Source organism: Balaenoptera physalus (assembly GCF_965194825.1).
Source record: "Balaenoptera physalus genome assembly, chromosome: 2".
Classification (NCBI taxonomy): Eukaryota; Metazoa; Chordata; class Mammalia; order Artiodactyla; family Balaenopteridae; genus Balaenoptera; species Balaenoptera physalus.
The window spans coordinates 10437463-10465027 of record NC_138883.1 but is presented as its reverse complement, the minus strand read 5'-3'; the positions used below and the strand labels follow the sequence as shown (position 1 = coordinate 10465027).

The 27565-nt window shown below is 46.2% G+C and overlaps 2 protein-coding genes across 3 annotated transcripts; both read right to left on the bottom strand.

Annotated features, from left to right (window-relative positions):
• Positions 1 to 342: 342 nt before the first annotated feature.
• Positions 343 to 14603, bottom strand: SERPINA11 (serpin family A member 11). 2 transcript variants are annotated; one of them, XM_082449208.1, is made up of 6 exons: positions 11416 to 14603; positions 7518 to 8163; positions 6061 to 6334; positions 3120 to 3267; positions 824 to 963; positions 600 to 687 (listed from the first exon to the last, which is right to left on the bottom strand). In XM_082449208.1, the coding sequence occupies exons 2-5, from the start codon at positions 8158 to 8160 to the stop codon at positions 826 to 828; spliced, it is 1203 nt and encodes a 400-aa protein (XP_082305334.1). In that variant the 5' UTR covers positions 8161 to 8163; positions 11416 to 14603; the 3' UTR covers positions 600 to 687; positions 824 to 825. The 2 variants fall into 2 exon arrangements, with proteins under 2 accessions (XP_082305333.1, XP_082305334.1); XM_082449207.1 differs by lacking the exon at positions 824 to 963 and having other exon boundaries at positions 343 to 687; positions 11416 to 14590.
• Positions 14604 to 15591: 988 nt separating this feature from the next.
• On the bottom strand, positions 15592 to 26220 carry LOC309654775 (uteroferrin-associated basic protein 2-like). The gene is made up of 5 exons (XM_082449205.1): positions 24786 to 26220; positions 22880 to 23534; positions 19803 to 20070; positions 17903 to 18050; positions 15592 to 15859 (listed from the first exon to the last, which is right to left on the bottom strand). Exons 1-5 carry the CDS (start codon positions 24828 to 24830, stop codon positions 15653 to 15655), a joined length of 1323 nt encoding a protein of 440 aa, XP_082305331.1. The 5' UTR covers positions 24831 to 26220; the 3' UTR covers positions 15592 to 15652.
• Between the last annotated feature and the right edge of the window lie 1345 nt (positions 26221 to 27565).

Here is a 27565-nt window from a genome sequence, read left to right as displayed (position 1 = left end):
CTTCAGTCTCCCCTCAAGGTGAACTAACTCCTGACATCGAGGCAATGACGTTTCAGGACGACCTCACTTTGCTGCATAGCCAAGATCTGCCACTATGAAGTGAGGGACTCGCTTATTCCTCCTGATATCCTTTGTGCCTTTTCCTAGGACCCAAAAGACACTCAGGAAAGATCAGCAGTGGTGGCAGCAGTGGTGGAAGTCTCTGAGGGGGACATAATCGGAGGCTGTTCTCACCTCCAAATTTCTAACCACAGTTGACACTGGATTGGAGGAAATTGTAGAGTGAATGACCGCTGTTCTGCGTGCTCACCCCCCACCCCTTGTAAGCATTGCCCCTCACTGTTCACAAAACCCAAGGCCAACTTTATTAGCATCTTTGCACACTGATTAAATGGTCCTCAGAGCAGCCCTGAGATGCAGGCTGGTGCTGGCTTTCCTGTCTTTCAGGGAGGGGACAGGACACCCCCTGGCCTCCTACCACTGTCACCCCACAGCTGGGTTGACGACTTTTCCCAGGAAGAGTAGGCTCTGGGTGGTCACCTCCCAAAGGAGCACCAGGAAAGGTCGGTTGAAATGGGCGTGTGGGGCCGACGTCGCGTTCAGAGACTGGGGCTGGGAGAGGAGGCCGGAGGCCACACCTGCCTCTGTTCCCCTCTCACTCACGTCCACTGCTGCCTTGTGTGACACCTAGAAGGAGAGAAGAGGGGCAGAGACAGCATCGGGGCAGGGCGTTTCCAGGGGCCGATGCCACCTCGTGCGGCACGAGGGAGATGGAGGAGGAGTCACCCCGCTCAGGTCCCGCCTTCCCAGGCAGCACTCCAACCTTTATTTCATTTCCTGCCCCGTCCCAGTTTCTCCGCCTCCATCATTTCCTGGGGAGTCACCCTGACCGTGCTGTTTGTTCTTTGAAGGGGAGACAGATGGGCCTGAACAGGGCTGAGGGCTACCTGAGCATGCACCAGGCTGCAAAAACCCAACAGCGACTTTTAGGAGCACTTCCCAAGCACCTGGGTGCACGTGGCACAGACCCAAGTGTCATTTTCTGCTACGAGCTGCATTTGCCCTCTCTCAGCCTCAGTTTTCTCATCTTTAAAATAGCTTGCTCGTCTAATTGGCTTTACTTTATTTATTTATTTATTTTTCATTGGAGTATAGTTGCTTTACAATATTGTGTTAGTTTATACCATACAGCAAAGTGAATCAGCCATATGTATACATATATCCCAATTAGATTAGGAGCTCCAAAACAAAAAGCACTCGCATTTTAGAGACATGATGAAAGGTACTCCCATCTTAAAAAATATTTGCATTTTAGAATGTTGAAATTGATGGATCAAGGTCCTGATTTGATAGGGCAAGTATGATTATAAATTAAAGAAACTTTAAAAAAATGGTTCGGAAGAGCCTAGGGGCAGGACAGGAATAAAGACACAGACGTAGAGAATGGACTTGAGGACACGGGGAGGGGGAAGGGTAAGCTGGGACGAAGTAAGAGAGTGGCATGGACATATATACACTACCAAACGTGAAATAGATAGCTAGTGGGAAGCAGCTGCATAGCACAGGGAGATCAGCTCAGTGCCTTGTGACCACCTAGAGGGGTGGGATGGGGAGGGTGGGAGGGAGACACAAGAGGGAGGAGATATGGGGATGTATGTATATGTATAGCTGATTCACTTTGTTACACAGCAGAAACTAACACACCACTGTAAAGCAATTATACTCCAATAAAGATGTTAAAAAATAAAATTAAAAAAAAAAGAACCTTTTTCTAAAAAACATGAAAAGAAAAATGGATTGCTCAGCCTGAGTCAACAGTTTTCAAGATGAGCTCAGTGAAACCAGGTTGTCTGATGTGCCGAGCCCTCAACTGGGCTCTGTGAAAAAATTCTGTTTTTTTAAACCTCATTTTCACACCACTCCTTAGGAAGGATTCTGAGGCTTTAACTAAAAAAAGTTGAAAAACATTGGTGTTGACCGTCTCTTTTATTTCCAAAAAAGTCTATGAAGAGATAAATCTGACATCTGAGGTCACTGTGGAAGAAATTCTGTAAAAAACTAAATTATTTCTTTTCCTTTTTGTTTACCTTCTCCACAGTGGGTGCACACGTGCATACACACACACACACACACACACAAGACCACATCCCTGTTCCTTGGTTTCACATTTTAAATCTCAGCTGGTCTTTCCCAAATAAAAGAGAGTAGACTTTCCTTATGAAATTTCTAATAAAGACTCAACTGATAATGACTCTATCTTAGGAAGATGATGGAAGAACAGAGAAGGGTCTTTTTTTGCCTTCCCTCCTGTGGAAAATTGCATTTTTCTTCTTAAGTATGAACTCTCCCTTCCTGTAGGATGTCATCAGCCCTCGCCCATGCCCTGTGGCTTACAGGACCTCCTGCAGGAGAACACGAGCCCACCCCATTGATGGTGGTCTTGACCGTGGGACTTGCTTTAGCCAATGACTTGTGAGTGGCCTTGACAGAGACCACACGTGAGGAGAACTGTTAAGAGACATAGCACATTATCTCTGCTTTTTTCCCACTGCTATAAGAAGGGTATGTCCCAAATAGGAGCTTCTCCTTTGACCTACATTCTAGAAGGAAGAAAACATGAGAAGTAGATCTGTAGCCAGATGGTAGTGACACACCTCTGACATGTCATATGGCCAGGTAATAAATCTCTGTGATGATAAGGCACTGAGATTTTGGGACCATTTGTTATTGCAGCAAAACTGATGGATATACTTCCTGTTCATGCCCACTACTGTCTACAGCTAAAACAAAGGCAGATAGAGTCTCACCACCTGCCCTCGGAGGAAGTTTAAGGGATAAAAACAAGCTAGTCCCACACCTGGGGAAACTCTGGCTCTGTGGATGACCCTGAATGTGTGTCTACTCTATTCAAGACTCCGTCCCTGCTTTGAAGAATATAAAGGTCTAGAAGAAGGGGGTGGGGATGGAAAGGGAGATGCTTGTGAAAAGAAGCCTTAAAGACTGTGATATTAAAAAGCCAGAATAGAAAAAAGGGGGAACTTGACTTTCAAATGCACCTCATGTCAGAGGAGAAAAGGCACCCCGCCTCTGCCAACACACGTCCACGCTCACCACCTTACCCTGGAGATAGTTCTGTTGAGCTGCCCAGTGATTCCTGAGAAGTCAGCTTCTAAGTTGAATAAGCCGGTGAGACCAATATGGGGGAGTATCTCTTCCAGGTTATATGTTCCAGAAATGGAAAACCTTGGCAAATGCAAATCCAGCAGGCTGAGGAGAGAATCAGATGGAGAAGCGCTGCTGTCTCGTTATCTGTGCTGCTTTTGACCTGTCTGGGGGCAGCCTGAGCTTTGGGAAGGAGATGTGCTTCTCAGAGTGTGGGAACCAGTCTTCTCATGACACTACCTGCTATGCCAGGACATTCCACAACCCAGAGCTTCCTTCTCTTCAGACCTCACAGAGAGTCTGTGTCTGGATCTGAGAAGACTCCTGGCATAGCCATAGGTCTTCATCTTTGTCACATTTCTGGAGGGCTTTCTGGGTGCCAGACATTGGATTACAAGGCTTCACTGATTGAAGCCATGTAATAACCATGGAAGTTAAGTACTGTTAACATTATCCCACCTCCATATCCAATTCATCAGCAAGCTCTGTTGGCTCAGATTCTGAACTATATCCTAAATCCATCTACTGACAACCCCCTAATAGAAGGTACACCATCTCTCACCTGTCTGAGCTTCACGGCCTGTTGAAGATCTGATGAGAGATCCTGCGTGTACAGTGTGGGCACAAATCAATGGAATAACTCTCCCTCCTGTTATTGTCATGCCTTTGCCATCAGATTGCCATATTCCTTGTGTTACATTCACAAGTTTCTTGTGACCCAAAGAAAAGCTGTCCCTTTCTTCCTGGGATTATTCTCCTCTGGAATTATTGTCTGACAGTTGCCATGACACCTGCAAGCTTGTTTAGTTAATAGCCAGCTTGGAAACTTCTGCCTCGAATGAATTCAGATTCGAGATGCTAATTCAGGTTGGAGTATCTTTACTGGTTTAACTCCTGGGCCAATATGAGGGTCCAGATGTCTAACTGAAGTGGAAGGTAGTAGGAAGTCAGGGGTTGAATGGTGAAAAAAAGGAAACAAATGTGGACAACAGAAAACAGGGCTTACTTGACATAATTTTTTCACAGGTAGAACTTGGAGAGTAGGCCCTACCATGGGGGGGCTTTTAGTACAGTCTAGCTGAGGGGTGTCTGTTAGAGAGCCCAACACAGAGTAGGTGTTCAATCAGTGTAAATGAAGAAATGGAGTTACCAAGAAGCATGATTCCTCTGAAAAAACTAACCTTTCTCACAGCTGAATGGAGGGAAACCTGGCAGCCTGAATTTTCCACGACTGAAAGCCCATTCAAATGCTGCCATGATATTGTAACTCTCGGGCACAAGAAATGGTATCAGGGAGCATCTGAGGTTTAGAAAAATAACTTGGATTGGTTTTGATTTTTGAAGGTCTAAGTGGGAGATCAAAAGAGACCCTTCCTAAGGGAAAACCTACTGGTCTAGAAGATCCTATAGTATTTCCTCCTGTGATGGGGGAAGGGGCAGGTTCACTCCAAGGGAGCTTAGGAATATGTGGCTGGAATCAGAAACTGACCAGAGCTATGTAGATTCATAGACAACAGGAATAATACTTTAAATCCTGGCTTCTGTTCTTGACCTGTATCTCTTTCATTTGGTACTTGAATCTCTACCCCAAAACAAAACATCCTTTCTCTATCCTTGATACCTCAATGTCACTGGGGTGCTGAGAGAAGGCTCCCGTGGACATGCAGGTGACTGATGCCTACTAGTTGGTGATGGTGGATTAAAGATGGCCATCAAGATGTTTAGTCTATATGCCCCCCATCCCTTGAATCTGGTGGGTTCTGTGAATGATCTGACCAATAGAATATGGCAGAAATGACACTGGCAAATTTCCGAGCCCAGGCCTTAAGAGAGCGGGAGCCTTCACTTCCTGCCTTTTAGAACGCTCCTTCTTGGAGCCCTGAGCTGTCATATAACAATATCAACTGTGCTGAGCTGCTGTGCAGAAGCCCAATCTAGCCTCATGGACATGCTGCATGGAGAGAGAAAGAGGTGTCTGCTTGGCCCTTAGCTCAGCCAACCAGCCAGCCCAGCCTTCCGACATCTGAGTGGAGGCGTCTTCAATGTTCCACCCCTGGCCACCATCTGACTCCATCCTTGAGAGCCCCAAGTGAGAACCACCCAGCTGAGCCCAGTCCACCACAGAATTGAGAGAGATGCCAGATGGGTTTTTTTTTCAAGGCATTCCATTTTGGGGTGGTTTGCTATCCAGCAAGAGGTAATTAGAACTTGAGGCCAGATTTCATCCCAGAGTGCCCCATAAGGGAAGATACACTTCAAGAATGGGTAGCTGGAGTATGGGGTCTAGGGAAACCAGAAAAGGCTAAAACCACTGTGAGAAAAACCACAGACCAAAAAGCAAGTGAGATGGAAGGGGGTAGGTAGAGATTCCCCCAAACTGGCAATCGGCATTCTGATTTTTACAATGTTCTTCTTGGTATTTAATTTTTTAAAGAAATGTTTTAATTAAAACAGAGGCACTCTTAAGAAATACCCACTGTTCTGTGGGGGTCATAATTATTCTTAATAATTGTCCTTGATCTGATTTGTTGCCTACACTTAACTACCTTCTGGTAGTAAATTATTACTTGGAGAAAAAGAGAAGAGCAAAGGCAGAAAGACGTCTGGGAGGGGATAAGAATGATTAATGCCTGGTGAGCACTTCTCCTGTACCAGGTACCACTTTCATATTCTATACATATTAATTTGATTAATCCTCCAACCAACCAATGTGGTGGTTATTATGGCCCCATTTTACATGTGAGGAAATTCAAGGCCCAAAGAGCAAGAATTTCCCAAGACCACACAGTTGGTTAACTGGTAGGGCAGTGAGCCAAGCCAGGGCTTAGGGTCTTGCAACTGGAGTTGATCAAGGCTTGCTCGAGTTCTTGAACAAAGTCCTTGCACTCTGGCACTTACCTGGGGAGGAGCAGTTGATCCCATTTCCTCAGGGTCTCTGGCCGCAGGGCTTCCTCCACCTGAGCCATCTTTCCCGGGTCAGGGAGGATCAGCAGGGCCAGGGCGTTTCCACTGTATTCCATCTGGAGGACGGTGCAGGCCACCTCCTGGTCGTAGAGGAACCTGTGCATTTCCTTTTGGTGCATCATGGGGATGCGGAGAGAGGTCCTCTCATCCACAAAGAAGCTCTCTTGCTTTTGGGTCTGGTAGCAATTAAAAGGATGCTTCCACTTGGCTTAGGACACAAAACCCACAAAACCATGAGAACACACTCTAAGAGAGCAAGTCTAGGCAGACATGCACTAAGCCACACTGGTTAGAGATGCAGAATCTGTCACAGTCTTGTCCCCGTGTGTAGTATCTCATCTCTTTCTACTTATAATCTCCACTGACAACCACCTCCTGACTTGACCTCCTGAAAGCACCGATCTTGGTGACAGGGAGTGGGGGCTGGCTCATCCTGTCCCTCATGCCCACTGCCAAGTGACCAAGTATTGCTGATTCTGTCTCCAAAGCCACACCTTTATTTGAGGCCACCGTCTTACTTTGAACCATCTCACTAACCTAACTTGTCTCTGTTCTTCCACCCTTATTCTCCTCCAACCATTTCCCAAATTGTAGCCAGACTGAACTTTCTACAACAGGTATGTCACTGCACTGCTTCGAACTTTTTGGTGATTTTGGAATCCTAAGATAAAGTCTGGGGCTCTCAACACAGCCCCTGATTACTTTTTTTATTACAACTCTCAGCACTCCCACCTAGGCGTTCCACTATTGTGTTCTATGCTCCAGTCCAACTAAATTTGTTTGTTTCTTGAAAGTCAGTGGTAGCTCTTTTCCTTGGACCTTTCCTCACCTTTGGAGAATCAAAGATGATTCAGACTCAGACCCTAATGGTGGAACCCATGGATGTGAGGGATACACACGAACCCTAGGATAGCGGTTGCCTCTGGGGAAGGATGGAAGGAGGAAAATGGGACCAAGGAATGATTAAAAAGGAATTGAACTGTATCTGCAATATTACATTTTTAAAAAAAATAAAAATCTGAAGTAAATAGTAAAAATGTTAATATTTGCTAATTCTTGGTGGGGGAGAGTGCATGGTGGATTCTATATCCTTCTCTGCATATTTCTGTAGGTTTGAAATAGGCAATAATATAAAAAATAAAATATTTCTCTAAAAAATGAAATATTAATAGAAAAGTGAGATTGAGTGTCAGTGGTATTAAAAATCAGGATAAAAGTAGAATAGAAAAAACATGGCAAGAGAAATCAAATATTGATAAATTAAGAAGTAGTCCTATAAGAACACTACTTAAATATACAGAGGTAACTTTCAGAGGAAACAGCTACAGGCTTCTAGACAGGTGCCTTTTAGGGGCAGGGCTGGAGATGGAGGAGCCGGAACCAGCCCTCACCTTTGAAGAACATGTAATTCAAGAGGACCATGAGCGTGTCTTGCGTGAACTCCTCCAGGCAGTCCACGACCTGCCCGTACGTCTGCTTCCTCACGTAGTCATTTATCTGCCTCCTAGTTGTATTGGAGTCCGTGAAATTGACCGAAAAAGCGAAAGCCCGGTACAGCTCCCTGATGTTGTCCAAAAAGTGCTGCTGAGGCTTCAACTGTTTGTCCAGGAACAGGGAGTTGCCTACTTTCAGTTCAAGTTTGGGGCTGGGCAGGTCAAGGGTGTGGATGAGGCTCTGGAAGCCCCGGTGGATGTCAGCTTCTGGGGTCTCCGTGAGGTTGAAGCCGAGGCCTTCCAGGATCTGAGCTGGAGTGTCAGCTTGTGCCCCCAGAGAGAGCAGGGCCAGGGTGCTGGAGATGCTCACCGGGGAGAAGAAGATGTTTCCTGGGGTTTCTGCTGCCAGCTGCTTATATAGACGCAAAGCGAAGTTGGTAATGGTGGGTGTGATTTTGCGGTAGGCGGGGAGGGCTTCCGAGAGCTGACCACGGGGAGCTTCAGGCACCCCCAGGCTCTTATCTCCGCGGGCAGGAAAGGGCTGACAGTAGACAGAGGCCAGGATTCCCGCTCCCAGCAGCCACTGCCACGCTGGCCCCATCCTCTAAAAACAAGATGGTGAACACGTCATTCTCCTTCATAAATAGCTTCACAGTGCTTCACGTTTACACGGTAAAACTCCCATCCAGACTGGATCCCACAGAGGTGCGGGGCATTGTAGAGCAGGGATTCCCCAACCCCTGGGCCGCACAGCAAGAGGGGAGCGGCGGGCAAGCAAGCAAAGCTTCATCTGCCGCTCCCCATTGCCTGCATTACCGCCTGGACCATAGCTCCGCAACTCCGTCCATGGAAAAATTGTCTTCCACGAAACCGGTACCTGGTGCCAAAAAGTTTGGGGACTGCTGCTATGGAGGGTGAGGCGGGCATGAGCCAGCGGGCTCCAGACGTTTTTCCCCCAGGCTAGAGTCAGAGCAGCGGCCTCTTGTCTGCTTTACATATTGACTTGCCTATAAGATTTTGCTGAGAAAAGGACTCTGGGCTATTAAAAAAAGAACTTCCGTGGTCTTTTCTGCCTGCCTTCCTCCCTGCATCTATCTTTCCTCCCTCTCTTCCTTCCTTCCTTCCTTCCTTCTTTACTTCCTTCCTTCCTTCTTTTTCTTTTATCTTTCTCCTTTCCAGTCATTCTTTCAATCACTCATTAACTTTCAAAGACTGGGGCAACCCTCAGTACTATGGAACAAATGGTCAGGACACTGTGACACGAGTGATGTTGGGCTTCCCCTGCACCTAGGTGTTGCCAGTAACTAGAATCTTGCTGACTGGAGGGGAGAGGACGATGTGTGGAACTCCTGGGCCAGGCTCTCCCAGAAAGAGGAGTGCCCTCTACTTTTCTGGTCTCCATTCACTGGAGTGTGGATGTGACGATCAGCCTTGGGGACCTTGCGGGTGGGCACAGCTCATGAGGATGAGGGGTGGCAAAGCCGCAGGATGGATGGAGCCTGAGGGTGGGGGAGAGACAAGAAAGATCTACTCTGTCTCCATCAAACCTGTTATTTTGAGTACCTCTTGTCACATGCAAGGGCTGAAACCTGTATCTTAGTTGATGGAGAGTTTAAGGAAAGTTATCTGTTAAATTGTATCCCCCGCCCCACAAATTCATATGTTGAAGTCCTAATCTCCAGCATGTCAGAATGTGATCTTGTTTGGAAATAGTGCCATTGAGATGTAACTAGTTAATATGAGGTTAATATGGGCCCTAATCTAATATGACTGGTGTTTTTATAAAAAGGGGAAATTGGACACAGACATACACACAGGCAGAAGGAGATGTAAAGATGAAGGCAGAAATCAATCAGGGTGATGCGCTACAAGCCAAGAAACACCAAAGATTGCCAGCAAACCCCCAGAAGCAAAGAGAGAGGCCTGGAACAGACTGTCCCTCAGAGCCTCGGAAGGGACCAGCCCTGCCAACGCCTTGATCTTGGACTTCTAGTCCTCAGAACTGTGAGAATCAGTTTCTGTTGTTTAAGCTGGGTGGAAGTTTGTGGAAGTTTGTTATGGCAGCCCTAGGAAACAAATGCAATAACTCCTGTGCTTTAAGTTATATAATGCGCCAGAAGAGCCTTCGTGTCACCTGAGCGGGTCAAAGTGCTTCAGGGTTGGGAACGAAGCTCCAGCTCGAGGTGAAGCTGCAGTGTAGACAATGCGCTTGTCACACACACATCCCCACGTGCACACACTCGGACCCCCCCATCCCCCACCTTGCTGTCCTCTGTAAGGAGTCTCGTCCCCTCGTTCCCTTCAAAACTGACCCTTCTGTTGTCCCATGCCACAGCGGCTGCCCACAGCTTACCACCCCATCCTTGTTGTTCATCTGTCCTGATAAATTTTGTGTCTTAATCAGCACCTTTAATACCTTTTGCCCAAACAAATGATCTCTGGGTCGCTTACATATTTTTGTAGATGATTTATAGCGCCTGGTGCTCTAAATACCCAACCAAACCCCCAAGGCCAGTTGTCAGGGGGCCGCATTATCGATTACGTTAAAACACGTTTGCTGGTCAAAGTACTGCAGGCAGTTTCTCAATGCCACGTCCTAACCCCTCCAGCACAGCTTGCTGTAGGCCCGCTTAATTTCTGTTCATATTGGGAAGCAGAACAATTTAAAAATTGGTCTGCTCCTGGGGAAAATTAGAAGTACAGCTGTAATAAAACTATTTCCAGTTTATTCTTTTTATCCCAATGAACTCACCACCATTTTCTTCTTACTGAACCCCCAGGATACCCAAACTTGCAGAGGATCTATTTCCCAGAGGACTGAATTGTAAGTCAGGGGGTCCGGGTTTGAATCAAGGCTCTGCAGTTAAATCACTGGGTGATACTATGGAAAGGAAGCTCTCTGAACTGCAGTGTGTTATTTGCAAAATGCAAATGACAATGCCTACCTCCTGGGGGTGGGGTTGCTTGTGGATTATAAGACGTAATATCATGTATATAGCACGTGGCACATAGGAAGTATGCAGTGTTAATTTTCACTCCTTTCTACTGAGGCTGGATATAGTTACATCCAATTTATTCCTTTATTCCTTTTCCAGAAAAATCCTAGAGGAAAATTAAGAACTCCATGAATTAATTATAATATCCCTATTTATTATTTCTTTTATGGTGGGGATATTAGCTATATTGTATCATTGGTTCCCAGCCAGATTTGTTCTCAAATGCAGGGGGAGGGATGTGTGTGAAGCGGGGATAGTATTTGGATCATCTCAAAGTCTGGAGAAGGAGGTGCTGTTATTGGAGTTTAATGGGAGAGAGAAAACTCTCGAAATGTTAAAACAGTCACAGGCAAAGAAGAAGGGTCCATCCCAAATGCTAGCAGTGCCCCAGTGGAGAAAAACTTGCTTAATTTCTTTAAATTGAATCCTTATGAGAACCTTAAGACCTTGGTAATATTATCCCTGGAGAGAAACACCTATTAAGGAGAGAAACACTTATTAAGCGGCAGGGGCATGATTCAAATTCCAGACCAGGCCCCTGAATCATCACTCTTTCATATAACAGAGTTTCCAGTAAAGTTGCTGCAACAATTTTATCATTTTGTTTTGGGTTGTATTGTTCCGTTTTCTTGTCTAACTTCGAGGAATACTGGGAGTTTCTTTCTCAAAAAATTTAAAGGCCAAGTTATCCATAAAATGTTATTTAAAACCTGAAGTTCCTACTTCAAGCCTTAGAAGGAGTACATCATCATGTTTTTCCTTTAGGGGACTCAGTTCTCCCATTTATTCTGCCAAAGTGAGAGAGAGAGAGAGAGAGCTGCCACCCCCGCCTTCATTTCAGACGCAAGCGTGGTACTCACAGCAAGGTCCCTGGGCTGGGGGCCCTGGGTCTTCAGCGCTGCATCACCTCCTACCCACAGGAAAATAGTGTTTGAAGATCATGGCAGCCTAGTCAATATTTGTCAGGTCAATTCCTGGAACCGGTATGAAAACAGGAAGTGACCTTTTCTTCAAAGTTTCTGCCCTGCCGGCCTGTCCTACAAAGTGAATTGTGATTCTGGACCCAGCTTGGTTTGAGGATATTCTCATGCTGGAGATGGCAGCAGGGGGTCGTGATGCGTTGGCTGCTGGTCCATTACCTGCGTTTTGTGTGTTCCAGGCAGTTTTCTTTATGACTCACTCTCACAATAGTAATGTGAGATGTTAACTAAACCTACTGTGGTGATCATTTCACAGTATCTGTAAATCGAACCATCATGCTGTTTACCTTTAACTTATACAGTGATGGATGTCAATTATTTCTCAATAAAACTGGGAAAAAAAAAGAATGAGAGAGGCATGATTCTCTCTACTTTACAAATGGGAAGCTGAGGCCCCGTGAGGTCAATAACTCGTTCGCTCGCTAAGTGGGCGGTGGGACCATCCTCAGTAGACAGATCTGACCCCCCAGCTGAGGCTTTCACTACAACACTGAACCATTCCAGTATTTTACTGATGCTTTAAATAAATATGATCCATGTACAGGAAAAAAAAAGACTGGAAGGAAATTCAGAGAATAGAGCAAAATTTTCTCTCCCACCATATCAAAAGCTTTGTAAAGTGGGATCATTGATTTTTGTTTACCTAAGATCTAGAACCAAGAGTGGAACTAAATGAATTTTTAAAAAAATTAATTAATTAATTTTTGGCTGTGTTGGGTCTTTGTTTCTGTGTGAGGGCTTTTCTCTAGTTGCGGCAAGCGGGGGCCACTCTTCATCACGGTGCGCGGGCCTCTCACTATCGCGGCCTCTCTTGTTGCGGAGCACAGGCTCCAGACGCGCAGGCTCAGTAGTTGTGGCTCACGGGCCTAGTTGCTCCGCGACATGTGGGATCTTCCCAGACCAGGACTCGAACCCGTGTCCCCAGCATTGGCAGGCAGATTCTCAACCACTGCGCCACCAGGGAAGCCCATGAATATTTTTTTATGAGTGAGTCTTTTGGTGATGAATTGGGTAACTTTTATGTTCTTTGTAGATTTTTGTCTTCTCTTAATTTCTCAAAAAAGAGCATGTATTTTATTTATAACAAAAAACAATAAAACATTGTTAAAAAGTAGAATTATTTAATTGTACACATAAAGCAAAATAAAAGCTCATTCAGGTTGGCACAGTGGTTCCAATCAAAAGCCACTTTTAAAACATAAAGGCTCCTAGGATACTGAATCTGATGCTATGATAGGGTGGGGCTGGAGGTACCTCTGGCCTGTCGGGTGTGTTAAAGCCCCAGATGGAGAGCAGAAGGTACTCACAGTAGGACCCATCTGCTGTGTGCTGGAAAGGTGAAAGCCAAGGACACTGTGGCCAGGCACTGATGGGGTCTGCTACACCCACTGATGTTTGAGACCCTACCCCTGGGTCTAGAACAGTGCTGAGAACTTTCTGGGTGTTTTATAAAGGCACGTTTGCAGTATGAATAAACAAAAAAATTGAAGTACATGGCCAGAGTTCCTTTCTCACCTAAGAGGAATCCAGTTCACTCTTGGCTTGCACATAAATTACTTGGCTCTTTACAATCATGTGTCACATACTAGGGAAGAAGAAACAATCCCAGGAGACTCACATTTTGGAATCTATTACAGACCCCGCCACAGTAGAGACCCTCACAGAGCTGTGGTGGGGATGAAACGTTTGTACATGGGCAACGTTTATGCAGTGCCTGGCCCAGAGCAAGGAGAGAGAGAGAGAGAGAGAGATATTTTAAGGAATTGGTTCATGCACGTGATTATGGAGGATGGCAAGTCCAAAATCTGCAGAGTAGCCTATCAGCCTGGAGACCCAAGAAGAGTGGACATTGCAGGTCAAGTCCGAAGGCTGCCTGCTGGTAGAATTCCTTCTTGCTCAGGGGAGGTCAGTCTTTGTTCTATTAAGGCCTTCAACTTATGGAAGGCAGTCTGTTTTACCCAAAGTCCACCAATTTCAATGTTAATCATCCCCCAAAACACCTTCACCAAAACATCCAGGAGAATGTTCGACCACATATGTGGGCACTGTGGCCCAGGCAAGTTGACACATAAAATTAACTATCACACATGTCATGTGTTAGTAGGAAAGAGGATTGAGCACCATCTCCTTGGGTTGCTTGGTTTCCTTCCTGGAGTGCAAACCTTTGACCTTGGTGCACAGACACCTCACCTGTGTGTCCAATCTCAGAGTCAAAGGGCAGGAAAATGTGCCCTTACACACATGAAAGTAAACTCCTCTCACCATCAACCTTGGAATCACACCGGCTGTCTGCTGCAGTCATAAAAAAAGCCTACCCTGGTCTCTAGTGAAGGCACCACATTTGTGGCACCCAAGTTTGTGAGATGGCACAGCTCGCCATGAGCTTGGGCAGATGGGCTTGGTTAAGTCTGCAGAGTTGACCTGGGTGCCTACTGCTTCTCAGTCGTTTCCCGGGCTTTTTCCTATATGTGCCAATAATCTTCTTGTTTCACGTGTCACTGCCTACCTCCTTTTAGCATGTGGGACACTGGACCCTCAATATCCTCCATGGATACCCTCTACTAAATGGGTCCAGGCCCCCAACATCCTCATGAGCATCTTCCCCCTCTGCTTCTGCCGTGGATCTGCTTGGAGATAAGCCATACACAAGCATGGATCTCTAGTCCTTCCTCCCTCTGGTTATGCTGTTGACTCACTTCCTGCACATTTTCTAGAACAATCCACTTTACTGTTCCTCTCTCGAGTTAGCTTCCTTATTGAGCTACTTCTCCAAGCTGCTCTTGCGGCCCATCCCCAGGCCTCTCCTCTCTTGGAGCTTGGGTTGTAAGTGGTGATGCAAGTGACAAGCTTTTTTCTTGGGCGTTTGAGCATCCTTGTTAAAGGAATGAAAGTTCTAGCCCTGAAGTGACTCCTTTGGTAGTGGATGGATTTCCTTCAGGGTCACATCGTTCCCAGAAAAGAACACTTGGGTTGTGTCCTAAACCCCACCACAGAGGGACTTCTGTGGTTTGGGGTGACCAGCCCTCTCTCATCCAGTCCAAGGCTCCTGGGTCTAATTGTGGCCCCCCAGGTAGCTCTGGCTTGGTCATGTAATCGCATGGCTCTGCAGTCAGTCCCCCCTCCCCCATTTTTGGCCTCCAATCTCATTCTTGGCCTTGTGTTTTCAGCACTGAGCCTGGGCTCTCTACCAGAAGAGTTTTATTTCACCCTCTGTCCTAGTCTGCTCCAGTTGCTGCTCTGAACTAGCCCACCCAGGCAAGGTCCCGCCTCTTGGGTATCACTCTTGGGTCAGCCTGTTTGGCCAATGTCTTTGCCAGCTGTGCTCATGGCCTCTGGATCTGACTTCCCTTGTCAAATGTCTGGTTTCCATCAGACTCCATGATCCCTCCCATATGTCCAAGGCAAGTCATGGCCAGCCAGCTAGTTCCCAAGTCCCAGTCTCTCAAACACACACACACACACACACACACACACACACAATCCTGTTTTCCCCTCATCAATTTTACTTCCTTTCCAGTAGGGGGCAATAATAACTCCCTCATAGAAGGTTGTTGTAAAGATGAAAAGAGACTAGAGCATGGGGCAGAGAAGATGCTGCCAACATATCTGGGATCCTCTGCTTCTCCGGGTAACCCCATTTCCCCTTGGAGCTGGGTGAACACATGGAAGCCCACCAAAGTGTCTGTGGGTACCGACCCTCTTCCCAGCCTCCTCTCTGCTGTTTGACCTGCCTCTGCCCGGGGCTGCCTGGGGGAGTTAGTACAGCTTCTCTGTACAGATGAGATGACAGACTCTGATTGCCAGCTGGACAGGAAGCAAGGCTGATGAGACCACCACTGACGGAAACAGCTCCCCTACACCTGCTCACCCCCTTCAGAACTGCTTCCCTGCCTATGTCAGCCTTCTTCCAGGACAGAGGCGCCCCAGCCAAATGTCTCTGGCAGGCCCCCAACCTGCTTCTTATCCTGCTCTGTTCTTGGACAGAAGACCAGCAATGACCCTCCCCACTCCATTCCCAGACCACACTTCTCAGTCTCAGAATTTTGACACAGGGTGGTGAGTTGTATTCATTTTATTCATGACCAGCTAAGTTCCTGCGCAGCACAGCCTGGCCCCTCTACTCAGTTTTGGGGTTTAAGACTTTGCCCACAAAGAGGTCTCTTTGAGTCATCTGATCCTCCACAAACAGCAAGAAGGGTCTATTGAACTTCACGACCACAGGGACCTCCTTCGTGTCCACGGGGACCTTCCACACGTCCGCGTCCTTGGCTGCATCCGTGATTAAGCCATGCTCGCTCACCTCTATCTCAGCTTGATGCACGGCCTGGGAGAGACAGTTTCCCTCTCAGCTCTGGGAGTGAACTCACCTGGCTGGCCGGAGAACAAGTCGGGGCGGTGTGCCCAACGATCTCCTGTGGTCAAGATCAGGGAGGCAGCTTCCCTCCATGGCCGATGGCAGGTGGAGGAAAGCTGACTTCCTTTCCTAGAAAACCACCCTCAGCTCCCAGCAGCTGGGTTCACCATTGAAGGCCAGATGTCCCCGAGTGGGGTTGATACTAGGGTTGGTAATTGTTGAGTTCAGACTTTTTCAGCGCAGGGCAGGCAACGCAAGGTGTTAACATGTTTAAAAGGGAGGAAAGGGGAATAAAACACAGAGGAAGGCTGGGTGGTCTGTAGGCTTAGAAAAAAATCCCATAGAACGACTGAGAGATAGTCATTTCCAGCACTTTCAAGAAGGATGTGATAAAAACTACTAGGGGGCTAGTTGTTCTTGTCTCCATCCACGCAAGGACAATTTAACCTCCGTGTAAAAGTGCTTGTGCCAGAACATGCATGTTGGTCTCCCCGATCTGCAAGAGGCCCTGCTGGGGAACATGGCCATGACATTGCTTGCATTACTGGTGATGGATTCAACATCTCTCAAACCCAGCCCAACAACCAGCACTCAGAGCACACCTGCCAGGTGGGTTCTGTTTGAATTGGACACGGTAAGTAGTGCTTACACCCACTGGGCCACGGGAACCACAGCATCCCCTCAGGGTCCCAACCCTGGGAATTCCATCCAATGTCTGTGAGTGACAGGTTCATAATCTCCCAATTAAAGAACAGGACCCCTGCCCTGTCCCGACCCCCAAGGTCATTGGGAGACTCGAGCAAGAGAAACCATGAAAAAGTGCTTTGTAATCTGTCAGGTGCTGTATCACGGGGAGGGATTGTGTTTGCTATTTATGTCCTGGGCAAAGTCCTCAAAGTATCCTGGCCCCTATGGCAGTCACAAAGCAGCCAGCCAGTTAGTGACCTTGGTGGAGTCATTGGAGGGCAGCCCCTGTGCCCACCGGGATGGGTAAAATTATCTCATAAATAAATGTTCCCTGGCATCTGGATGTCTAACTGGCATCTCAAGTTTAGAGAGCCAGTCTCTGTCTGCTCCCCCAAACCACTCCTCCTCCATCTTTCCTGCCTCAGGCATTGGCTCCATCGTTTCCCAGGCTCCAGCTTACAAACCCGGCTCTTCCCTCCCTGCTCTCCTGCTCTGTCTTCAAAAGGCACACAGAGCCTTCTCACCACAGCTAACCCTCCCTTGGAGACCCCGTCCATCCTCCATTACCTCTCACCTGGGTTACCCGCCAAACTTCCTAATGGGTCCCCCTCTTCCTCCAGGGCCATTGCCTGTTCTCCGCACGGCAAGAAGTGGTCTTTTGTAAAACATATGTCAGCTCATGTCAGCCTCGGTGGTCTCCCATGTCAGTCAGAATAAACCACCGTCCTGTCCAGGACCTGGGACACCTACATGATCTGGCCCTGCCTGACTTCTGCCCTCACCTCCTACCAGGCTCCATCTTACTCAGCACTCTAACTGCCTGGGCCTTCTTGGGGTTCCTCAAAAATTTCAAGTTCATATTCCCTTAGGATACACTTGCTCTCTTTGTCTGGAACACACGTCCCCAGGTATGTGCCCCCTTCTCTCTCCTGCCCTTCATTCAGGCCTTGGCATAAAGGCCAACCCAGGCCTTCTCAAGCCTGCTCACTGCACCCCAGTGTGCTGTTCCCAGTTTCTCTGCTTTCCTTTCTTCACAGGAAGTATCACTGGTGGACTTAATACATATCTGTCTGTTGGCGTGCTCACTGGCTACCCCGTCAATAGACTGGAACGGCTATGAGAGTAAGATGTTGTCTGGCTGGCTCACCACTTCACCCCCAGTGCCTCCAGTGTTTGATGCAATTACTTTTGAGTGAGTGAATGACGAAAGAAACCCCAAAGCCCAGGGACCCAGTCAGATAAGAGCTATAACTGCTGTATAAAAAAAAGTTTTTCAATCAGGACTGTGGTGGATAAAACAGAGACTCTAGAATTTGCCCCACTCACCTCCAAAATAGATAGAGAAGCCTTCTTTGTGATGCTCTGGGTGACTGCTGTTGTAATAGGCATATCTTTGATGTCAATCTTGGGAAGCAGATGTTTTAAGTTTATCTTGGAGGAGATCTTGAACTTGGGCAAAACTAAGTGCACCAATCTGTTGAGAATGAAAACGACAAGGAAGCTGAACAATGTCCCTCTCCTGGGGTCTAGAGGAAGCACCTTGCCTTAGGCTGAAAGACCTCTTCCAAGTGAAAAGGTAACAGAAGTGTTTGTTCTGAAGTGCTGGCTTGGGGGGAGATTAAAGATGCTGGGGTATGAGCTGCAATGTTGAATTTCCAAGCAAACCACTTACTCAAAATATACCTTGCTATTCAAATGATTCCCTTCACAGACTCTCTATGCAAGAGAAGATGAGGGTCAGACCAAGAGCATCCAGCCCTGAGTCCCTCCAACCCTTCTTCTGGAAGCAGGGGTTTAAATTGGGCAGTGACCCTAAATGTGGTGAGGGAGATGGAGGGCATGAGGTCCCCGTGCTGCAGGTAGAGCAGAGGGAGTTTTCACAGGAGAGGAAGCGCCAGCCTGGATGATAAGCTTTCGAACGGAGAGGAGGACTCTTCCCTCTATAGATCAGCAACTCTATGACTAAGGGAGAGTATCAGAATGCGTAGCGCCAGCCCTCCCACCCAACATTTTTGGTTGCTCACCAACCAATCCATTTTAGACTATGTCAGTGCGGTGTTGAGCTTCTGACTGGCTAGCAACCCGTTCAGTTGGGTCTCTCTACTGCTGTACCTGCTCTGTCCCAACCAGGAACACTGCGGTAGGCACAACCGTGGCAGAAGATGGCAGACCCCCTCTGCTGTGGCCCTCAACTGTAGGAGTAAATGCTATTGAGAGATTTCTTCCCAATCTACACATTTATTGCCTGAAGACTGTCCCCTCACCCCTGCCGCTCAGATCAGTGGGCCATTGAAAATCATGATTTCACTATTTAATTTATCCACATTTGATAGGACCTTGGTGAATATCATACCCAAGCTGGGTTAGTTCAATGCTCCCTTCCAGGAATATGTAGCGGGAATCGAAAGATACTCAGTTTAGTGTGGGGTGGAGCACCTGATTGAATGAAAGAGAGCCATGCCTGTCTACAGTGGTCTCAGCTTGCAATTTACCTCCTTAGGCTCCTTCCCTGACCGTCATAACTAATTAAGAGCCCTAATTAATACTCCACAACTGAATTCGCTGATGTCACCCTACTCATTATGTCCTTAGCTTTTACTACAATTCGAAATTGTGTATTTGTTAGTTGACTTTCTACCTCTTCCACCAGACTGAAAATTCCACGATAGTAGGGAAATGTTTGGCTAACCATTATATTCCCAGCACCAAGCAGTTTCTGGAATACAATAGGTGCTCAGGAAATATTTTTTGGGTGAGTGGATCACGGGGTTAACGTGTGTGTGAAAAGCTGGTTTGCTGAGCTAGAGAGGTTAGAAGCAAGGACTAGTGACACCAAGAGAGATGGGGTTCTGGGTGCCCTTGCTGTCCCTTGTTCCAATCCCTCATGAGACCTGGCTGTGTTTATTCCCTGGGGTTCTGTGAAATTCCCATGTATCTTTCCAATAAATTCCTCTCTTTACCCATCCTGAGCTTGTATGAAGTGGGTTTCTGATACTGTACATGTGACAAAAAGAACCATAATTAACAGTTTAAGGGGCTTCTGGCTGGTAAGGGAACTCAGGCTGCTATTCTTTCTGTTTGGTTTGTTTCATTTTCTACAAATATGCTAGGAAATAACCAGATGCCAAACTCCCCCCCCCACCCCCAATAAGGCTTTTACATAGAGGAAGTGAGGGCTGAGCAAAAATGCAATGGGAATCTAGAATGTTCCTCCAGAATAGGATACCTGAAGTCACTGGCTTTCTGAAGTCTAGCTCGCTTAGCAGTTATCTCTCTTAGAGCAAAGTGGAATTGTCCTACATCTGGGAGCACAAGAATGATGGATACATTTCCTTTGTAAGGCATCTTAACCATCGTAGCAAGAAGGTCCTCTGAGTGGCTGTAAATCATCCGTTCTGTCTTCCTCATCATGTCCACCTGCACTTTGGTGTTTTCATTCACAAAGAAGTCCTCCTTCTGCGTGAGGTTGGTCTGAAAAGCTCTTTCCCAAATGCCTGGGGAAATCAGGAAAGAAAAAGTCAAAGAGTCATCTGGCGGAAAATCATCACCACCCCCAGGTTTGGGGACCCCAGAAGTCATCAGCTTGGGAAGGAAGCAGTCTATTTTTGGTGATACCTTGACCATAGTGAACAGAATATTTAAAATTCTAGACTGGTGCAAAGGAAAGAAAAGCTAACACATGATTTTCAAAGATATTCACTATAGAATTTCTTTAAATCTGTATTGCTCAAAAGATGTTTACCAAAATACCTGCCTCTGGAACTATAACACCAAGAAAGGATTCTGTCATCAAATAATTTAGGAAATATTGACCACAGCAACACTTCTTTGAAAATTCCCACTGCATTTGAGTGTATTAAGAGTTCAAAGAAGTCCTATGGTAAAGAAATCTGTTTAAAATTTATGTAACTTATTCAAGGAGGGAAACTCTTCATCAGAAAGACACACACCTGCGCACACATGCACACCCCTGCGTGAAATCCTACTTTAAATAATGCACTTCCCCAGTGGATTTAAAAAAAGATTCAAGGTACACACCAGTTAAAAAATGCATCTGTCACCCAGAGGGACGGCCATCTAGTTTGGTCTGGAAAATCTCTGCAAGTGTTAGCCTTGCTTCTGATTCTATAGCCAGGCTTACAGTCCTCTCTGTTCTGTTTTTACTACTTGCCTCCTAAAGTGTGATATAGATAAAGCTTTTGGGAAGCTTTAAGAGGGAATCATGCCCGAGAGTTCTCTAAAGCATCCAGAGACATGATCCCTCCAAGATCATTTGTGGAGCACTTTCTATGTCCTAGGCACCTAGTTTGGAACTGTGAGTCCAAATATGAATAACGGTCCCAGTAGCCTGAGCAAGCATCCTGTGATGGGAAGCATTGTTTTATGAGCATTTCCTTCACTTATCATGTAAAGAACAAACAATCTTCATGTCCTGGTAGGAACCCTGTTTAATCCACAACAGTTTATCCATTAATTGACTCATTCAAATCTGAAATTTCTTGAGCTCAAAAAATGTGCCAGGTACCATACTAAGTACTGAGGTTATAGCAGTGAATAAAACAGAGGGCCTGTGTCCTCTTGGAGTTTACTTTCTAAGGGGGATACAGAGAGAAAAGCAATCCACCACTGTAAATGGCTAAAAGTGTGATGAGCATTAGGAAAGATGCAAGTAAGGAGCTGAGTGCTAGCATGGAAGCACTGCCTCTGGAAGGCCAGGGAAGACCTTCTTGAGGAGGGAGCACTGAGGCTGAGGCTTAAAAGAAAAGGGTGCTCCATCTGGCAAAGAAGGGGAGGAAGAACATTCCTAGGGAAGGAGCATCACGGACTAAGACGGGAAAAAGCAGGATGCATTTAAGGAAGAAGGGAAGGTCTTTGTGGGCAAAGCATAACAATGAGAGGGATAGGGATGGGGAGACACTGGAGGCATCAGCAGGGCTCAAAGCACGCAGGCTGGGTCTGGGTGGGATTGCATTCCAAGTGCAACAGGACGCTATGGAAGGGCTTTAGATGGGGGAATGATGTGATTTATGTTTTAAGAAAAGTGTTCTGGTCTTTTAATGGAGAAGGGAGTGGAGGCAGGCACGAATGGAAACATAGTAATTAGACAGCTGGGGCAAGTCATCTAGGCAAGAGATAGTGGTGGCCTTGGCTACAAATGTGGTAGACCAGATGGTGAGAGGCGAACACATCCCAGATCAGCTCTGCAAGCAGAATCCATAGGACTTACTGTGTTCTTGAATCTGGAGGCTGGAGGGGAGGTTTTGTCAGGAGAAGGTGGGTGAATGGCATTGTGATTCTCTGAGGCGAGCAGATGCTGGGCGTGGTTGGGGGGATTGTGTTCGAGGGTCTGTGAAACATCCCCAAAGAGATGTCAGTAGGCAGATGAGTATTAGAGTCTGGATCTCAGAAGAGGTAGTCCAGGCTGCATCTAGAGTGTGGGGAATAGTCAGAGTACAGATGGGGTTTGAGGTCGTGAGCTCAGGTGAGGCAGGAGACAGTTTTAGAAGTCAGAAGAGGAGAAACCAGCAAAGGAGACAAAAGAGGCATGAGCTATGGGGTAAGAGGAAAGTGGAGGGAGTCCTTGGGCAGGGAAGACAGAAGAGGACCTGCCTTGAAGAAGGGGAGGGGACAAGCGCTCCTTCACTGTGACCAGAGGGGAGAGTGAGAAGAGAGGTGTGTGAGCCTTGGGCAGCACATGGAGGACATCCTGTCAGAACTGCTTTCTTGTCCCCATTCAGGCAGGAGGCAAGGCCACTGGCTGAGAGTCCATGGAGGAAGGAGACTGGTAATGCTAAGTGGAGGAAGAGGGTATAAATAGATGCCAATGAGCAGTAACTCTGAGCCCACCTGAAGAAACAAGGGCAACATCAAGATCTGTGACCAGGAATTTAAACTGATATTTTAGACACCTGGTGTGTGATCCTGAATTCAACAATGGACACAACTTCGAAAAGCATCTCATCTCACGCTGATCTGACCTTACAAAACAAGTGAATTAGCCAATGCTCATGCCTCTGCAAAAAGATTTCTTTTTCCCTTTTATACCAGCAAGAGTCATTGCCTTTTTACTCCAAAATATCTTAAGCACGGCAAACAAGATGATTGAGAGGATTAAGAGGAGAAATACTGAAAAATGCTAGACAACACAATGATATCAAAGTCAATTTAAAAAGTTTTATATCTACTGGTTTCTGGGAAAATGGGACATACTGACAAAATTTTTTTTTTCTGACTTAACTCTTTTAGGAAACACAAGGGCAAAGTTTACCCCAAATGGGAATTCATGCATTTAATAAACCTCACCTTTGAAGAAAACATAGTTGACAAGACATAGGACAGTCTGAGGGTCCAGGCGGGTGATTAAGTCTTTGATTTTCTTATGGACCTTTTCAGCCACATACTGGTTGATGGCCTTCTTGGTTTTTTCTGTATCTTTAAAGTCAATCGTCTGGATGTCCACTTCATGTACTCTGTCTATCTCCTGCAGAAACATCTGGTTGATCTTCCTGTTGTTATCGATAAAGAGAATGTCCTTGTGCTTCAGTTGCTCTTGCTTCACTAGCTCATGCCACGTCTGGACAAGATGCTGGTCCTTGTCCAACACTTGGATTTTTCTGAGGTCAAGTCCCAGGTCCTCAATGAGGTTGGTGCGCACTGTGGATTTGATCCCCAGGGAAAGGGTGGCCAGGGCGATGGAGATGGCCACAGGGGAGAAGATGATATTCTTTCTGGGATCCTCAATTATCAAAGACCTGAACAATTCTTGGGCAAACGCCTTATAGCCAGCTTCCGTCTTCTGGGAGAGAGATGGAATTTTCTTTAATAAGACTAGGTTGATATTCTGTTGGGAGTCTTGTTGCTTTTCACAGAAGATGTTATTAAAAAGGCCACAGAGGATGAGAACCAGAGACAGTGCCAGATGTATTTTCCTGTGGGACATTTCTGCAACAATCCAGAGCTGTTATTGGAAGGAAGAGGTATACGGGTGAATATTCTATGGAACGTGTTCTCAATGCTGAGGGGATTGAAAAAGGCTCATTCTTATCTGGGTGCAGTTCACCTGGGTGGGGTTGCTATTTGTCCTTAATTGAAGGATGCTAGCTAAGTCTAACAAGGAAAGTCTAATGAGTATTCTGGAACATGACTTCAGACAAATTAAAGGTAAGTGACCTGATTAACAGGGATTCAATTCTGCCCCTAGCCTACGCTGCAAGTGGGTCTTCTCCATCCACACTGGGGTTTATTTTATCTTTTTCGCTTGCTCTTCTTCTTTTTTTTTTTTTTTAATACAGGGCTCATGACAAAAATCCTGAAAAGTGTGGAAAGGAAAGAAACAAGAGGAGAGAGAGAGCACAGATTGCAGATTCAAACACCTGCAGAGATCTGGCCAGCAATACCCACGTGGAAAGACAGCAAGTGTAATGCAATAAAGTGTGCTGGGGACTGTGGAAAATGGGTCATCGTGGCCAGGCTGAAGAGGCAGGTGTCACTCAGCTCCAGCTGTGATTAGTGGCAGTGCTGGGTCAGTGGTGCCGGATTTTTCTGTGTGTCTGAAGCATCTAGAAATCCAGATTTTTACATGAAAATTCAATCTTGCCAAAAGCAACTTCCTAGCAGCAGCTGGCCCAGATGCAGCCCAGCCAGATCTGGCTTTAGAGCTGCCAGCGTGATTTCTAAAGTAAAGCCCAGGTGGTGCTCAGGCGACTTGGACATCAGCTGAATCAAGGGCCTGGCAAAGATCATCTCAGGAAATCCTGCACCTTGCTTAAGCCCTCCCTGTGCTCACAGCTATGGTCCCTCACCCACTGTCAGGGCAAAAACCCTCTCTGCCCCCGTAAGTGCCCCCCATAATTGACTGAGACCAAAAGTCAGGCCTTGCATCTGAAGGGGGCACCAATGGTGGACTTCTGGCCCCACTGATGGGAAAGGAGAAGATGAGAACCATGACCTGAGTTTGTGTTCAAGTTTCACCTCTTTAGGGCAGGGCCATGTCCTCCCTTCCTTATTTTCCTACAGTAACCAGCTCAGCTCTGGGTACAGGGTCCACTTCTCTGCCTCATCACTGCCACCACTGGGGACCTTTTTCATGGCTACTGAAATAGCATCTGCTGTGGACTAAGGCAGATGCTACTTGAACCATAGCAAAAGAGCAATAAAATGCCTACCCATGTGGACCCTCACTGTCCCCAAGAGGAGAAAGATGACTTACCCTCCAGGGGAGCCTGCTGTTGTCTACTGCTGTTGTGCTCTGCATCCATCAGTGACTTATTTATACTGCCACTGGTGTAATGAAATGGATAAACCTGAATTAATATTAACTTGGCCAAAAGATTGTGTTCAAATATTGTCCAGAACAAACAAGAGATGAATCATTTCAGTTCCCAGTGAAACAATAAACAAATTAATGGATTGTTGTGCCGTTTGAGCTACTGTTCATTAAATTACTCCTGTGTTATTTCAGCAAACACTGACTTAGCTCCTACTAAGAGCCATGCTCTGGGCTAGGGACTGGGGGAACACAAGGCTTAAGGCCTGACCTCCACCCTTGAGGAGACTTCACCCTTGAATTCAAGGAGATCTTGGTTTTGAGGAAGAAACAAACATGTAAAAGGACTGTGGGCTACATTTTGACTAGTTCATGGAGAGTCCGCATTACCAGTAAGGGGCTGTGCATGGAAAGAGAAGGGCACAGTTAATAATCTAGGACAATTAGGAGAGATTGAGTAACATTTCCTCTAAGTCTTAAAAAAATACACAAGAGTTAATGTATTGTCAAGGAAGCCTGAAGAGGGAATTCTGGATGCTGGGCTGGGGTGAAGTTCCCTGGGGGAGTGGTGGTCAAGGCTGTGTGTGCAGGGTTTTTCCAAGTCTAGGAGCAATTCACTTCTGGCATGGTGGAGTGAGGTGAATGCCAAATCTTCTCTTCAATAGCAACTAAAGATGTGGACAAAATTGTCAGAAACAACTGTTTCGGTGCTATAGAAAATCCACCAAAGGCCCACAACAAACAGATAAGTGTTCATTCATGAAAAGTACTGAACTCTGTAAGAACAGAGTGAGCCTGTGGCATGCTTGTCTGGGACTGCTTCCACCCTAATCCAGCTCTGCTGGTGGGTGGTCTAACCAGAGTGGGGTTGCTGCCGCCAGAGCAGACTCACTTGACTTGGAGCATTGTCAGTTAAAGTGATGACATCAGTGGCAAGCAAAGTGTGTGTGAGTGTGGGTGGGGGCAGTGGTTCTGTTAGCCTGGAGTTGTGTTTGGAGCAATAAAGGGACTAATGGATTAGCAGGGGATTAAACAGGGAGTCCCAAGAGGTGTGACAGCTATTGGGGGTTTGATAAGCTCTCTGCATATCCCAAATTGAAAGGAGGTTCTGCACATGTGCGAACAGAGACTGGAGCAGATCCAAGCTACCCACGCCTCCCTGGCCCTTGGGGAAGCAAGAGAGAAAGGTGGAAAGTAAACTATGATGGTACTTGAGGTTTGAACAGGTTCATCAGCCTACACACAGATCCATCAGCAGAAAGCAGAACCTTTATTGGCTCGAGGTGTTTGAAAAACAATTTCTGGCCAATATGAGGCTGAACAATAAGCAATACAGACACAGGGGTGACCTCTAGGAGGCAGGTTTTAAAATAAAGAAAGACAGGGCTTCCCTGGTGGTGCAGTGGTTGAGAGTCTGCCTGCCAATGCAGGGGACACGGGTTCGAGCCCTGGTCTGGGAGGATCCCACATGCCACGGAGCAACTGGGCCCGTGAGCCACAACTACTGAGCCTGCGCGTCTGGAGCCTGCGCTCTGCAACGAGAGAGGCCGCGATAGTGAGAGGCCCGTGCACCGCGATGAAGAGTGGCCCCCGCTTGCCACAACTGGAGAAAGCCCTCGCACGGAAACGAAGACCCAACACAGCCAAATATAAATAAATAAATTAATTAATTAATTTAAAAAATAAATAAATAAATAAAGACAGAGAAGAAACATCATTGGTCATAAATTGCAGGGGAAACACACTTCACAGATTCAGTCCAAGCAAATTACTATACAAACAAACAAAAAACTCTCAGGAGGGAAGAGTCAGAATCCAGTTACTGCTATATGTTATCTAAAATGTCCAGCATTCAACCAAAAAAATTGTGAGAAATGAAAAGAAATAAGAAAGTGTGACCCATACTCAGGAAAAAAGAAGTCAGTAGAAGTGGTCTCTGAGTGTCCCTAGATGTCGTATTTAGCTGCCAAAGACTTCATAGCAGCTGTAATAAACATGTCAAAAGAACTAAAGGAAACCAGTTTAAAGAATGAAAGAAAAAAATGAAGACATTGATACAACAGATAGGGAAACTCAGTAAAGAGATAGAAATTATTTTTTAACCTGAATTCCGGATTTGTAAGTACAGTAACTGAAATAAAAATTCACTAAAGGGCTCAACGGTAGATCTGAGATGGTGGAAGAGAGAATCAGTGAACTTGAAGCTAGACCAATAGAAATGCTCCAGTATGAACAGAGAAAGGAAAATTTAAAAATTGAAAAATAAATGAACAGAGCCTCATTGACCAGTGACACAACATCAAGCATACTAACATAACTGTAATGGGAGTCCCAGAGGAGAGGAGAGATAGAAAAGGGCAGAAAAAATATTTGAAGAAATACTGATGGAAAGCTCCTCAAATTTGGTGGAAAAACATTAATCTACAAATCCAAGAAGCTCAAAGAGATCCACACCTAGGCACCATAATTAAATTATTGAAAGGCAAAGACAAAGGGAAAATCATGAAAGCAGCAAGAGAAAAAATAACTTATCACATGCAAGGGAATAACAAAACAATTAGTGGCTGACTTCTAGTTAGAAACAATAGAGGGAGGAATGCAGTTGGATGACATAGTTAAAGTGCTGAATGAAAGAAAAACCTGTCAACAAAGAATTCTATCCAGCAAAACTGGATAGAAAAATGAAGGTGAAATAATAACATTTACAGGTAAACAAATACTCA

What these genes read in the sequence shown, in the direction of transcription:
- LOC309654775 (XM_082449205.1), bottom strand. Translation starts at nt 24,830, where the DNA reads ATGCAGAGCACAACAGCAGTAGACAACAGCAGGCTCCCCTGGAGG. An exon ending in CAACTATGTTTTCTTCAAAG is followed by an intron (nt 20,071 to 22,879) that starts GTGAGGTTTATT and finishes TGATTTCCCCAG; the next exon opens with GCATTTGGGAAAGAGCTTTT. An exon ending in CAGAAAGCCAGTGACTTCAG is followed by an intron (nt 18,051 to 19,802) that starts GTATCCTATTCT and finishes CATTCTCAACAG; the next exon opens with ATTGGTGCACTTAGTTTTGC.
- SERPINA11 (XM_082449207.1), bottom strand. Translation starts at nt 8,160, where the DNA reads ATGGGGCCAGCGTGGCAGTGGCTGCTGGGAGCGGGAATCCTGGCCTCT. An exon ending in GAATTACATGTTCTTCAAAG is followed by an intron (nt 6,335 to 7,517) that starts GTGAGGGCTGGT and finishes TTGTGTCCTAAG; the next exon opens with CCAAGTGGAAGCATCCTTTT. An exon ending in TCAACAGAACTATCTCCAGG is followed by an intron (nt 688 to 3,119) that starts GTAAGGTGGTGA and finishes CTCTCCTTCTAG; the next exon opens with GTGTCACACAAGGCAGCAGT.